Source organism: Rattus norvegicus, chromosome 6 (genome assembly GCF_036323735.1).
Source record: "Rattus norvegicus strain BN/NHsdMcwi chromosome 6, GRCr8, whole genome shotgun sequence".
Taxonomy (NCBI): Eukaryota; Metazoa; Chordata; class Mammalia; order Rodentia; family Muridae; genus Rattus; species Rattus norvegicus.
In genome coordinates, this window is record NC_086024.1 from 141,959,836 (window position 1) to 141,975,584 (window position 15,749).

Sequence of the window (15,749 nt, forward strand, 5' to 3'; positions counted from 1 at the left end):
TGAAGTTGAGTGAGAGGAGATGTAGGAAGGATCTAGGGTAATTTGGAAGAGTTGGATTCAATTATTAGAATAAATTTTATATTTTTTTTTCAAAAACGTAAAAACAAATCTAAAGGAGAAAAATGTAAATCTGTTAAATGTTTAGAATTTTTACTGTGCTTGACAGTGGAGCCCATCACATGTTGATTACACCAAGGCAGATAAGTAAATATATTTAAGAAAGGAAACCACAAAGACAGAGTCCCCTCCATAACCACCTAATCTCAAAAGGGAACAATTCACTACCTTGTGTCACCTGATGGTCATGAGGCTCCAGGCAAGTAGGAGGATCATGACTTGCACTGAAGTTACACAGTTTACCTTAAGGAATATCATATAGCCCAGTGAGTACAGGTCTCAGCGGCAGTGAGAAATGGCTCTTGTTTATCTGGGGATAATGACTGATGTACTAAAGATTGATTTTAAGTTGTGCCAATATTACTATAAAGTCCCTCTCAAAACCAGGTCCCTCCCTGGTAGCAGTTAAATCTAACTCTAGCAATTCCCATTTTTAAAATGCAATGAAAGAAGAAAACAGGTTCTTTCCTTTCTTCATTAGAAGATCACCTGTGTTTGAAACAACCACAGTGATTCTTGAGCACAAATATATTGGAACGGATATGAACGAGTTCCTGGCACATTCAGACATAAGAGTCAAAAAACTGATGAATTTGTTCATATCTACTACGAAATGGACCTTCTTTGATGCTAGCTCTGTTAGACACTAATGAACTTGTAGAACAGAATGTCATTAGGAATCACTGTATTGCTGTTTTTTGTTTCTTTTGTTTTTGTTTGTTGTTTGTTTGTCTGCTTTGTTTGTTTAAGTGTTTTCCTTGTTTTCAAAGCTGTAAAATTTGGCTATCCTATTAATCCATGTTCTATCCAGTATTATGTTCTTGACCAACAATGCAGTGTCTGGGGTGGGTTCTGTCTTATGGAGTGGGGTAAAAATCCAATCAGATATGAGTTGTTTTAACCCATAAGATTTGTGACAGTGGAACCAGCATATTTTGTATGCAGATGACCTTTCTTTCAGTCTCTTCTCCACTCTTTGTCCTTGCATTTTCTTTTGACAGGAGGATTTCTAGATTACTATTTTTGAGGTTGGTGGGTGGCTCTATCTCTCAACTGGGGACTGTGCCTCTTCACCATGTATGGTCTCTACAGGTTGTATTTCCCCCTTTTACGGGATGTCGGCTAATATTCTTCCAGTTGAGTATTGGTAGCCTCTTGCTTTCCTGGCATCTGGGACTTTCAAATTGCTACTCACAGCCCCCCTCCCCAATTGGTACACATCTACTTTCAAATTTCTGACCCTCTTTACCTCTCTCCCATCTCCTCTCCATATCTGAACTGTCCTCCTTTTCTGTCCTTCTCCTCTTTCCCTCACAAATCCCTCTCTCCCAGAGATTATTTTCTTCCCCCTTCAGAGTAGTACTTAGCATCAACACTTTGGTGTGATCTTTTTTCTTCTTGGGTTTCATATGTTCAGTGAGTTGCATTCTGAGCTTCCTTTTGACTAATAGCCACTTATCGGTGTGAATGGGAATGGAATGTAGGAACTGAAAAGGTTTGCTACCCTATAGGAAGAATAACAATAAAAACCAACCAGACCCCCCCAAAGCTTCCATGGACTAAAACAACAAATAAGGAGTACACATAGAGGGTCTCATAGATCTAATCACATATGTAGCAGAAGAAGGCATTGTTCAGCATCAGTAGGAGGAAAAGCACTTAGGACTGTGAAGACTCATTTCCTCAGTGTAGGGGAATGCCAGAACGATAAGGAGGGAGTGCATGCGTGGGAGTGGGAGCATCATCATAGATGCAGGGAGAGGAGGAAGGGGTCTGGGAGAGGGGGTTGGATAACATTTGAAATATATATATATATATATATATATATATATATATAATATCCAAGAAAAATAAAATTAAGAAAAGTCCTACATCATTTTAAAGATTTCTTTCATCATTAGGATCAACTGGCAAATCCATCCTTCATTAAGGAAAGATTCAGCTCCCGAAAAGCTTTATGAACACAAGTGCTGTCCTTGGTCATGTGGAAACTTGACCAGGGGTAGAGGAATACTAGGGTTCTGAGGCAAGAATGGGTAGCTGGGTAGGAGAGCACCCTTATGCATGCAGGGGGAGGAGGGGAGAGGAGGCTTATGGAAGAGAAACTGGGAGGGAGACTACAATTTGAAATATAAATAAATAAAATAACCATTAAAAATGTAAAATCAAAAGAGTAAAAGCTAAAAGGAGACTCACGCTCAATTTCACATTCACTGACTTGTACAGATACTGTAATCAGAAATTTGGCCTTGCTGTCAACAAGTCAAGAATAACCAATAATCTTGGAAATAGTCTGGGTTCTTTGGGAGTAAACTATGGGGTTTGTTAGTCAACTTGGCATAAGTTAGAGTCATCAGAGTTGAAGGAGCCTCAGTTGAGAAAACACCTACATAATTTTCAATTAAGACAATTTCTCGACTAGTGATAAATGGAAGAGGACTCAGCCCATTGTGTGTGATGCCAAACATGACCTGGTGGTACTGGGTTCTATAAGAAATCTGGCTAAACAAGCTATTGAAGCAGACTTTTATGTACCAGCCTCCATGATCTCTATAACATCTCCTGCCTCCAGGTTCCTTGTATGAATCACTGTCCTGACTTTACCCAATGAAGAATTATAATCTGTTATTTTAAGTCAAATAAACCCATTCCTTCTGAACTTGCTTTGTGGTTATGCTGTTTCTTCCGAGCAATAGGAACCCTAAGACAGGTAATTTCCATGTGTGTACATTATCAAAAATATTCATTTTGTGTAACCCATTCCTAAAAAGGACGGTTTTACTTGGTAAAGAGAGGTAGATAGTTGGGAATTTTTCTCCCTCATTGTTTTATGACTCCATTTATGTTTCTTTCATGTGTGTATAAATTTTAAGGAGCTTCTATTGCATTAGGATTCTATATGACCCATAAAATTGTACTTAGTTTTCGGTGTCTCCACATTTCTTGCCTTACCCTATCTCACTTCCCTCCTAATTTGGTCCCCACTTTCTTATCTTCCCTTCTATCCATACATTCTATTTCCTCTCCTTGAAACATCCTTCCTTCCTTTTCATTCCCTTACTCTGTTTGTCTAGCCTGCCTATGGAATATTTAAAGTCTAAGATCCACATTGAAAAAATATATACATGTTTGTTTTTTGTTGTAAGTGTTACTGAACTTTTGGTGATTTTTTTTCTTTGTAGCTCAGTCCATTTACATGTGATTATCATAATTTTCTATTTTTAAGAGCTGGGTAGTGATATGTTGTGTAAATATACTAGATTTCTTTTTCCCTTTTACCCATTTATAAAAATATTTTTTCTCATACAATATAACTTCATTACATTTTCTTGTCCCTCTTCTACATCCAGTTGCTCTTTTCTACTTTCAACTTGATTGACTCCCTTTCTATCATTCCTTAGGGAAAAAGGGCTTCCAAATGATAAAAGCAAAAGTTAGAAACAAAAAATATATATGATAAAAGAAAACTAATTATGCTGATGATGTGGAAGGCAAATCAAGAAACCACAAAATGCCAAAAGGGAGGCAAAACAGTTTGAGATCTACGTGTCCATTCACTCAGGATTCCCATAAAAAAAAAAAAAAAAAAAAACTTGACAAATACCAAGGCTCAATCCCAACACTTTGCTGAAAGTTAGACCTTGGAACACAGACCTCCATTAAATCAAACTCCTCAGAGTTCATGGAAAACAATAGATGTGGGTGAAAAAAGTGTAGGGGCTAAAGGAGATAGAGTATACAAGAAGAAAACGCTCTCTAAATCAATTGAGCAATAGTTATGTGAACTAGAAGAGACTGAAGCAGCAATCATCAGACAGGTAAACATCAGCCCCAGCTATGACTTTTCATATCGATTTTTCCATTGACAGACAGTAGTCTGTTTCCAATTTTGGCTAATATCAATACAGCAGCAATGAAAATGATGGACCAAGTGCCTCTAGCCTGATGTAAATTCCTTTGGATATATGTCACAGAGTGGTATATCTGGATATTGACATAGATATATTAGCAGTTTCAGGTGGAATGGCTACAGTGGATTGTATAGTGGCTACACACATTGGAGCTTTGATCTTTAAGTTATATGGGCACTTCAAATTTACCTTTGCACCATGTAACAGACAACTACTTAAACCAAGGCCTTACAAACATTGGAAAGATGCCTTTCTGGTATATTGGAGGCTCACATTTTACTCAGATGCCAGATGAGGAATGCTTGCCTGCCTGGTGATCATTCTAGACTTTTCAGTTGGAGGAGAGAAGATGAGATTTTATGAAAAGACTGGTATTTTAAACACTTTTTAAAATTCAGCATAAGTTTTAATGATCTGTAACACAGAATAGGTCATGAAATTCTTTCCTTCTACAAGATACTCAGTCTATGAAAATTCTTTCATACTCAGCACACATCATTTACATTTTTTCTGGGCTGTGGGACATTTATGCATACTTGTTCAATTGAATATACACATTTTAAATACATTTTAATACATGTACATGATGCCTGCTCTTAACAATTGGAGCATTAAAAAAGTGAGTTACAGCTTCTTAATTGGCTAGTCCACAAGAAAGTATATTCCTTTTGCCAAGAAACAATGTTAGAGTAAGTGTGACTTCAGTCCACTTGGTGTTTCACCTGGTCATTGTTAGTCTTCAGCTGCTTAGGGACATTGCACTGGCCAGGCACATAATTTCTGAATGTATAGTTGTACTTCTGTAATAAGAAAACAGAAGTAAGTTATTTCTGAGGTTCCTTCTGTATACAGCTTTGAAACTAAAACTGTCCTGACAGGAGATTGCAAAATAATCTGTTTGTAAATATCTGCAATCTCTGAAGAAATAAAACTTCCCAGCAAGAATACGTGGGTGTACTGTCTTATGGGATATTTGCGGTATTCAGTTAGCAAGTCTGATTTCTGGTAACAAGTTAATATGACACCCTATTATAATAATGATTATTCTATTAACATTGCTAGAAGTTTAACATAACATTCAAAATTCACCAAAAGCAATAAAAGCATTAAATTCAAATAGTTTGCCAACTTACATTTTAATATCCCCAAAAGTGTGTGTTTTGTGTTAAATGCCTAGCAAGTTAGATGTGTTCTTTCTCACAAGTCTCATTCCCTGGTTTCTGCATCCCTACCCGATTCTGACTTTTCCTGCTTTGTAGCAGCCTGGTTTCCAAGTTGAAAAGTCAGGAGCTGCTGTTTCATGGGAAAATAGCAACCAGTTGTTAGCAGGGCATACTTAATTCAGGTTTGATGGATCTGACTTTGACATTTTTCTTTCATCACTTTCTCTAGACTTGTGGTTTGTACCTCACTAGATTCCCTGACTGTGAAAGTACACCAAGAGTCTGCTGGACACTGAGAATCCACCCAGGATCTGTCTGTGCTCAGGACTGGCACTGGTGGATAGAAAGGGCATTGAAGAGTCTTCTGTGAAGCTAAATCTCTCCCCAGTAAAGGAATGCATTCTCTCCTTTGCAGCATTTACCCGTGTTCTTAGAGTATGAAAGCATTCTGTAGTGACAAAGATATTATAGGTCCCAAGCTAATGCATTTGATGGAGAAATAAAAAGGACTCCTGTGTCACTTTCCCTTATTTTCGTTGTTGAGCTGTAAATAAAAGCATCTGGACCAAGTGGTTTAAAGAATACTTCATCAATTGCTCTGTAATCGTAGCCACGCTTCCTACTTGGCAGATTAGCAGAGTCTTAGTTAATTTTACCCTTGATTTATTACTCTAAGTCAGCTCTGCCAAGAATGTCTTCCTGCTTTCACCTTCTCTCTTTTCATTGTAGAATGGACTGGCTCCTCCCCGCCTGAGGAATTTTTTGTTTGTTTTTGTTTGTTTGTTTGTTTGTTTGTTTTGGACTTTAATCTATTTTTCTCATCTTTATTAACTTGAGTATTCCTTATTTACATTTCGATTGTTATTCCCCTTCCCGGTTTCAAGGCCAACATTCCCCTAACCGCTCTCCCTCCCCTTCGGACCGAACCCAGGGCCTTGAGCTTGCTAGGCAAGCGCTCTACCACTGAGCTAAACCCCCAATCCCTCTCCCTCCCCTTCTTAATGGGTGTTCCCCTCCCGACCCTCCCCCCATTACCGCCCTCCACTCAACCATCACTTTCACTGGCGGTTCAGTCTTGGCAGGACCAAGGGTTTCCCCTTCCACTGGTATTCTTACTAGGCTATTCATTGCTACTTATGCTTGGAGTCCTGGGTCAGTCCATGTATAGTGTTTGAGTAGTGGCTTAGTCCGTGGACGCTCTGATTGGTTGGAATTGATGTTCATATGGGGTCTCAAGCCCTTCAAGCTTTTTCAGTCCTTTCTAAGATTTCTTCAACGGGGGCCCATTCTCAGTTCAGTGGTTTAATGATGGCATTCTCCTATGTATTTGCTGTATTCTGGCTGTGTTTCTCAAGAGACATCTTCATCCGGTTCCTGTCGGACTTTGCTTCATCCATCTTATCTGGTTTGGTGGCTGTATATGTATGGGCCACATGTGGGGCAGGCTCTGAATGGGTGATCCTTCTGCCTCTGTTCTAAACTTTCCCTCCCTATTCCCTCCTAAGGGTATTCTTGTTCTGCTTTTAAAGAAGAAGTGCAGCATCCGCATTTTGGTCATCCTCCTTGAGTTTCATGTGTTCTGTGCATCTAGGGTAATTCAAGCATTGGGGCTAATAGCCACTTATCAATGAGTGCATACAATTTTTGTTTTCTGTGATTGGGTTACTTCACTCAGGATGATATTTTCCAGTTCCATCCATTTGCCTATGAATTTCATAAAGTCAGTTTTTGATAACTGAGTAATATTCCATTATGTAGATGTACTACACGTTCTGTACCTATTCCTCTGTTTGAGGGCATCTGGGTTCTTTCCACCTTCTGGCTCTTATAAATAAGGGTTCTATGAACGTAGTGGAGCATGTGTCTTTGTTATATGTTGGGGCATCTTTTGGGTATATGCCCAAGAGAGGTATAGCTGGGTCCTCAGGAATTTCAATGTCCAACTTCCTAAGAACCCGGAAACTGGTTTCCAGAATGGTTTTACCTGTCTGGAATCCCACCAACAATGGAGAAGTTTTCCTCTTTCTCCACATCCTCACCAGGTTTTCCTATTATCTGATTTTTTTAGCTTAGTCATTCTCACTGGTGTGAGGTGAAATCTCAGGGTTGTTTTGATTTGCATTTCTCTTATAACTAAAGATGTTGGACATTTCTTATGTGTTTCTCAGCCATTCGGTATTCCTCAGCTGTGAATTCTTTTCTTAGCCCTGAACCCCATTTTTTAATAGCGTTATTTGTCTCCCTGCAATCTAAATTCTTGACTTCTTTGTATATTTTCTATATAAGCCCTCTGTCATTTGTAGGATTGGTAAAGGTCTTTTCCTAATCTGTTGGTTGCCCTTTTGTTCTAACAACAGTGTCCTTTACCTTACAGAAGCTTGGCAATTTTATGAGATTCCATTTGTCGATTCTTGATCTTAGAGCATAAACCATCAGTGTTTTGTTCATGAAATTTTCTCCACTGCCCATGTGTTCGAGATTCTTCCCCATTTTTTCTTCTATTAGTTTGAGTGTATCTGGTTTGATGTGGAGGTCCTTGATCCATGTGGATTTAATCTTTGTACAGGGTGATAAGAATGAATTGATCTGCATTCTTCTACATTCTGATCTCCAGTTGAACGTGCACCATTTGCGGAAAATGCTATCTTTTTTCCACTGGATGGTTTTGGCTGCTTTGTCAAAAATCTAGTGACCACAAGTGTGTAAATTCATTTCTGGGTCTTCAATTCTATTGCACTGGTCTATCTGTCTGTCTCTGAACCAATACCCTGCAGTTTTTATCACTACTGCTCTGTAATACTGCTTGACATAAGGGATAGTTATTCCACCAGAATTCCTTTTATTGTTGATGATAGTTTTGGCTATTCTGGGTTTTTTGTTATTCCAGATGAATTTGGAAATTTTTCTGTCTAACTCTTTGAAGAATTGGACTGCTATTTTGATGGAGATTGCATTGAATCTGTAGATCGCTTTTGGTAAAATGGCCATTTTTACAATATTAATCCTGCCAATCCATGAGCATGGGAGATGGTTCCATCTTCTGAGATCTTCTTCAACTTCTTTCTTCAGTGGCTCTAAGTTCTTATCATACAGATTATTCACTTGCTTGGTCAAAGTCACGCTGAGGTATTTTATATTATTTGGGACTATTATGAAGGGTATTGTTTCCCTAATTTCTTTCTCGGCTTGTTTCCCTTTTGTGTAGTGGAAGGCTACTGATTTATTTGAGTTAATTTTATAACCAGCCACCCTGCTGAAGGTCTTTTTCAGGTATAGTTGTTCTCAGGTGGAGCTTTTGGGATCACTTAAACATACTATCATATCGTCTGCAAATAGTGATATTTTGACTTCTTCTTTTCCAATCTTCTTGATCTCCTTTTTTTTGTCTGATTGCTCTGGCTAGAACTTCAAGAACTATATTGAATAATTAAGGATAGAATGGGCAGCCTTGTCTAGTTCCTGATTTTAGTGGGATTGCTTCAAGTTTCTCTCCATTTACTTCAATGTTAGCTACTGGTTTGCTGTATATGACTTTTACTATGCTTAGTTGTGGGCCTTGAATTCCTATGCTTTCCGGGTCTTTTTTCATGAAGGGTATTGGATTTTGTCAAATGCTTTCTTAACGTCTAATGAAATGATCATGTCGTTTTTATCTTTCAGTTTGTTCATATAATGAATTACGTTGATGGCTTTCCCTATATTAAACCATCCCTGCATGCCTGGGACGAAGCCTACTTGATCATTGTGGATGATTGTTTTGATGTGATCTTGGATTCGGTTTGCCAGAATTTTATTGAGTATTTTTGCGTCGATATTCATAACGGAAATTGGTCTGGAGTTCTCTTTCTTTGTTGGGTCTTTGTGTGGTTTAGTTTTAAGAGTAATTGTGTATTCATAGAAGGAATTTGGTAGCACTCCATCTGTTTCAATTTTGTGGAATATTTTGGATAGTATTGGTATGAGGTCTTCTATGAAGCTCTGATAGAATTCTGCACTGAACCCATCTGGACGTGGACTCTTTTTGGTTGGGAGAACATTAATGACTGCTTCTATTTCTTTAATGTTATGGGGTTGTTTAAATGGTTTATCTGTTCCTGATTTAACTTTGGTACCTGGTATCTGTCTAGGAAATTGTTCATTTGCTACAGATTTTCACATTTTGTTGACTATAGGATGATCTGATAGGACTATCTGATGATTTTTTGAATTTCCTCTGATTCTGTAGTTATGACTCCCTTTTCATTTTGTCAATTTGGACATACTCTCTGTTTGATCTCATTAGTATGTCTAAGGGTTTATCTATCTTGTTGATTTTCTCAAAGAATCAACTTTTGGTTCTGTTTATTCTTTGTATGGTCCTTTTTGTTTCTACTTGGTTCATTTCAGTTCTGAGTTTGATTATTCCCTGCCTTGTACTCCTCTGGGGTGTATTTAATTCTTTTTGTTCTAGTACTTTTAGATGTGCTGTCAAGATGCTGATATATGGTCTCCTGTTTCCTTCTGCAGGCACTCAGAGCTCTGAGTTTTCTTCTTAGCACAGCTTTCATTGTGTCCCATAAGTTTGGGTATGTTGTGCCTTCATTTTCATTAAATTCTAAGAAATCTTTAATTTCTTTCTTTATTTCTTCCTTGACCAGGTTATCATTGAGTAGAACATTGTTCATCTTCCATGTACATGTGGGCGTTCTTCCCTCATTGTTGTTGAAAACCAGCTTTAGCCCGTGCTCATCCGATAGGATACATGTGATTATTTCTATCTTTCTGTATCTATTGAGGCTTGAATTATTAAAAATTACATTGTTAATTTTGGAGAAAGCACCATGAGGTTGTGAGAAGAATTTATATCCTTTTGTTTTAGGATAGATTGTTCTATAAATATCTGTTAAGTCCATTTGGTTCATGACTTCTCTTAGTCTGTCTATGTTTCTGTTTAATTTCTGTTCCCATGATCTGTACATTGATGAGAGTGGGATGTTACAATCTCCTACTATTATTGTGTGAGGTGCAGTGTGTGCTTTGAGCTTTAATAAGGTGTCTTTTATGTATGTAGGTGCCCTTGTATTTGGAACATAGGTATTTAGGATTGAGAGTTCATCTTGGTGGATTTTTCCTTTCATGAATATGAAGGGTCCTTCCTTATCTTTTTTATGACTTTTTGTTGAAAATCAATTTTATTCGATATTAAAATGGCCACTCCAGCTTGTTTCTTCAGACCATTTGCTTGGAAACTTGTTTTCCTTCCTTTAACTCTGAGGTAGTATCTGTCTTTGTCTCTGATGTGTGTTTCCTGTAGGCAGCAGCATGCTGGGTCCTCACTACATATCCAGTTTGCTAAGCTATGTCTTTTTATTGGGGAGTTGATTCCATTGATGTTGAGAGTTGTTCAGGAATAGTGATTGTTGATTCCTATTATATTCATATTTGGATGTGAGATTATGTTTGTATGCTTTTCTTCTCTTTGTTTTGTTGACAAGACGATTAGTTTCTTGCTTTTTCTACACCCTAGACTCTTTGCCTTTTAGCTTTAGAACCCACCCTTGTGGCCACTGTGATTTCATAAAATGTTATTTATATAGTCATGCCTTAAGCTTCATTGTGTAACTGGAATTGTAATGATTATGGAAATCAGTTTTAGCAGGAGAACCTTTCCACGTTCTATTTGTTTAAGTATACCTACAGTCATCTGCACCACATTCTCATTCTCATGTGTTCTAATGGGTTGCTTTCCTCTTTAACACCTACAGGCATGCCATCAAGAAATAATAAGTTTTCCTAGAAGAAATTACTATATGCACTTGGAGATTAATAACAGAAAATTAAGTACTGAAAATAAACAAACATGTAGACATAAACATGCACAAATGCACAGGCACATATGTATACACACAATTTCAAGCCCAAATATTTTGCTTATGTTTTATGACAGCAGAATATTATGCATTTCACATATGCCTTTGCCTTAAATCCTTACTAACTCATGGCCTCTGATTAAACTTTGAACAATTTAAACACAGACAGGAGACATAGAGTCTGGGAACTTGAACCTATGTAAGCAAAATTCTTGGCTGATTTATATTTTCCACTATTTATTTGCTTATTCATTTAAAATGTCGTCGCCGCTGATGTCCTACTTTCCCCTCATACAAATCTTCCCTCAATTTCTTCTGCCCTTCTCCTTTCAGTGTGTGAGCCACACATGGATATCTTCCAACCCTTTCACATGAAGCCTCTGCACCAGGAGGAACATAATCTCTCACTGATGCCAAACATGGCAGTCTAGCCAGTTACACAGATTCCACTCAGGCACCAGCTTTGGGATAGACCCTGCTCATGTTATTGGGAAACCCACATAAAGACTGAACACAGAACTGCACATCTTTTATATATGTGCAGGAGGCCTATGTCAGGCCAGTTTATGCTGTTTGGCTGGTGGTTCAATATCTGTCAGCCCCCAACAGTCCACATTAGTTAACTCTGTTGGGCTTCCTATGGAGTTCCTGCCTACTTCAGAGCCCTCAATCCTTCCCCCAACTCTTCCATAAGAGTCCTTGAACCCCATCAAATGTTTGTCTATTGGACCTTGTCTCTGTTCCAGTCAACTGCTAGGTAGATAGTCAGGCTAGGCTTCTGTCTACAAGCATATGCAAGTATCATCAATGCTGTCAGTGATTGGTGCTTTCCCATGCAATGAGTCTCAACTTGGGCTGGTTATTGGTTAGTCAGCCCTAAGTCTCTCTCTGCTCAATTTTTGACCCTGTGTTTCTTGTTGACAGGACACATTTTGGGTCTTACATTTTTTTTTCTATTTTTAACTGGAAAATATTTTTATACACTATATTCTAATTACTAATTCTCCTTTCCCAACTCCTTCATGATCTTCATTCCTCAAACCCCTCCTTAATCAAGTTAGAAAACAAACAGAACCTAAAAGTAATTTAAAAAAAAAGAAATACAAAATAAGCTAAATGAAAGCAAATGAATTATAATAGGACAATGAAAATTAACAGAAGAAAAGACACCAAAGTAAAAGCACAAGGAACACACATAGATGCAGAGACACACAAATTCACAAACATTCTGTAGCACAGGGATTAGCTTCAAGTGTGCAACCCACTGTGATACTTTATGCTGTATCACTATAGGTCCGCGTTCTCAAAAGGCTGGCAACTGTAGGGCTGCTTACTGGGACTTGGTCAATTTTTTATGAGAACGAATCTTAACATATAACTTCTGAGTCTAACTCAGCTAGCATGTACATATATTGAGTTGATAAACGATGTCTTGGAAAGGCGATTTAGCAATACTTTTCAAACATACAAGAATTACACGTATGTGACTTTGGATTGTTTTATAAATATCTGTTACTTTATGAGAGACTGGGACTTCTGAGAGACAACACAGCCAGTGTTGAAAACATACCAGGAAGCCACTTAAGACTTAAGACTATGTAAATTTTTTTGTTTTTTGTTTTTTGGGTTTTTTGTTTAGTTTAGTTTTTTTTTTTTCACTCAGAATTTGCTTGGATGTTAAAGGTCAAATTTTTATTACATTTTATTCCCACATATTCCAACAGAAGTTCTGGGTTATCTCAGAATCCAGAGATTTTTATCACGCATAAGCACAGTTCCTCTTATTTTTGGTTGTTTAAGCAAAAAAAAATATGTCAATGGAGATGGTACCTGGTAAATAGATTGACAAGGTATGGGGTATTCTAGGAACATCCTCAATCAACATTATTTTATTCGTAGACATCCACTGCAAAGTTTTAATTTAGGTTTATAAGTAGGAACGACAAAAATGTACGTTCATAATGATTATTTCTATGTAAGTTTCCTGGTTAATCATCTCTGTCATCTCAGTCGCAGAGAAGGTTCCTGTTCTTGCAGAGTTTCTGACACTCTTAGGATGTGGTTGCAACACTGTGTCTTGCACAGAAATAGACTGCAGAGTCCTCAGATGTCAGGCTGCTGAGCTGCATATAGGCTGTGCTGGAGGATTTGTCTGCAGTGAGTGTTGCCTTCCCATCGAACTTTTGATTGTACTTAGTATTACCATTTCCAGGATAAATCCACCCAATCCACTCAAGGCCATTTCCAGGCTGCTGCCTTATCCAGTGCATATAGTTACTGGTGAAGGTGTAGCCAGAAGCCTTGCAGGAAATTTTCACTGAGGACGCAGGCTTCACCAGTTCAGTCCCTGATTGCTGTAGCTGTACCTGGGAGTGGACACCTGTGGAGGGAAAGGCAGAGTGGTTATCCTTGACACCCTACTGTGTGCCTATCCTCAGGTCTGAATTTGAGAATCCCTTACATGTAGCTGCTGCCACCAGAAAGAGGATGATCTGGCTCCATCCCATGGTGAGGATCTGTGTTCTCAGTCACTTTAGAGAGGACAGTGATCATGTGTTGTTGTGGAGTGTGAATGGTCCTGTATTTACCACCACAGATTTACATGATTTACATATTCAGGAGCAGGGTACTTCTTAGATAAGGAACTAGTCCTGCTGGAGAAACAGCAGGGTTAGGCAGCAGGAAGTTAAAGTCAAATTCCTAATTCACTCTTAGGAAATTCATCCAATACCCCTTCCTTGAGCAGTGTGCAGATGATACTGATGTAATAGAAAGGCCTAGGCTCTAAATAGATTTTCTTCCTGAGACAGTTGCTCCACTTCTGAAATGGTTACCAGATGGATTGCCAGATGGTTATAGGACAATGTTAAGGATTGGAAATTTCAAAAAAAAAAAAAGAAGCTAAGTTTACAGAATTTTCAGCATCCCTACAATATATACAATTAACGTTTTCCTTTCCAAAATGTTACATACTAAAAACTCGCCCAAATGTTCAAGAGAAAATATACTTCACAAAGGCTTTTATTTTAATCATTATAGCAACACCATCAAAATCACTAAATTATATAAATCAACTTTATTCTATCAACAAAGTTTTGCCTCAAGAACAAATTTTTATATGTATAACAAAACAGAAGTTTCTCCTTAGAAAAGAGTATGCCAATTTCAGGAAAATGGATGCAACTGTAGTTTACTGTACTAATGAAGACCATATCAGAAACACAGACACATGAGTCTCTCTTTTTAGTTGTTAGATACCACACTGTTATATAGACAAAGTCTGTTATACATATGAAGTCATAGTGGAACTTTCTAGTATAATCATATAAAAAGTAGGAGTGCATGAAAAGGAAGGTTAGAGGATACAGGGAAAACATTCACAAAGTACAAAATGCACATCTTTGAGAATGCTAATCATGAATAATATATATATATATATATATTTCTACTTTCCAGATTTCTTTTTATTCTTTAGTATTTTCATTTAGTCTTTCATAAATTAAAAAATCAATGACTAACTACAGCCACTCTGACCCTCTTGTTTCCCTAGGGTATTCCCACTGAGTCTCTTTCCAACAAAACTGACCCATATTGCTTTATTAAGTAATTGTGTGGTGGGTCCAATATATGGTATTTATGTACACATGGGTGGAATCATTCGCTAGTAAAGGGAACCTATAAAAATATTCTCTGAAAATAGCTAAACTTTCCTTTTTATTCATCAAATGCCAGTAGTCTCTCAGTTTTATATGGGCCTTCATACGTTCCTCCTCATCCATGTTGTGATTATTTTTTAATTCTTATTCTATATTTAGAGGTGAGGAAAGAACACACATGCACTGAGGATTGTGTGTAATCCTCAGAATAAAATTTAGGGAATTCAATTGGGTACAAGGAACAAATTCGAAAAAAAACTCAAAAAAACACACACACAAAAAAAATTCTGTCTGTTCAGCTCTTTCACAAGGTGTCAGGCTTCTACTTTGATTGACTCAATTTGTTCAGGTCTTAGGCTGGCCACTATAACTACTGAGAGTTTATGTGACACTGTCAAGACCTGAGACTGTATTTAATGTCTATCCCTCTCACTTTTGCTCTTTTGTGATTATCTTTAGGTTTGGGGTAGAACACTGGTATAGATGCCTAATTTATGGTTGAGTACTTAGGCCTATATTCTGTGAACTAAACCAGTCATGGGTGTCTGGTCTCAGTCATTACACACTACACCCAGAAGTCTCTGTGCTCAAAAGTGAGAGCAGCAATAATCTACTTGGTGTAAACCTACATATTATAAGGCAGTTTGATAACTTGACCATTAGCCATGTAGCTAGTGTCTGCTAGTAGTAGGGTCTAGAGATGGCTCCTTCACCGGAAGCCATTGGACATTTGACCATGTTTACTTGAGATGAAGTCTTTGTAATGAAGCAGGTCATAATTAGAAATCAGTCGTTCACAACATAACAATCTAGTACTAGTGGGCACATCTTATCTGTAGGCTGATATTATAAACTGCTAGGTCAGGTACTGTATAAGATCACTGTATAAGATCCAAAGGCTTCTTCTATGATTCATGACACTGTCCTGCACTAGGAAACCTAAGAAACAGATAGACTATCCTGCTCATTTAAAGGTTAGTTTCTGTATGTCCTGTACCATAGTCCTTCTCCAAGTGCAGATTTGAAAATTGTAATGTCCCAATTAGAACTGAG

General features: G+C 37.8%; 1 gene segment (V, D, J or C); it reads right to left on the reverse strand.

The window, feature by feature from the left end:
- Positions 1-13,091: 13,091 nt before the first annotated feature.
- Positions 13,092-13,613, reverse strand: LOC691925 (Ig heavy chain V region 23-like). The segment is given in 2 exon segments: positions 13,092-13,420; positions 13,502-13,613. Coding segments are annotated over 2 exon segments (375 nt in total).
- Positions 13,614-15,749: the final 2,136 nt, after the last annotated feature.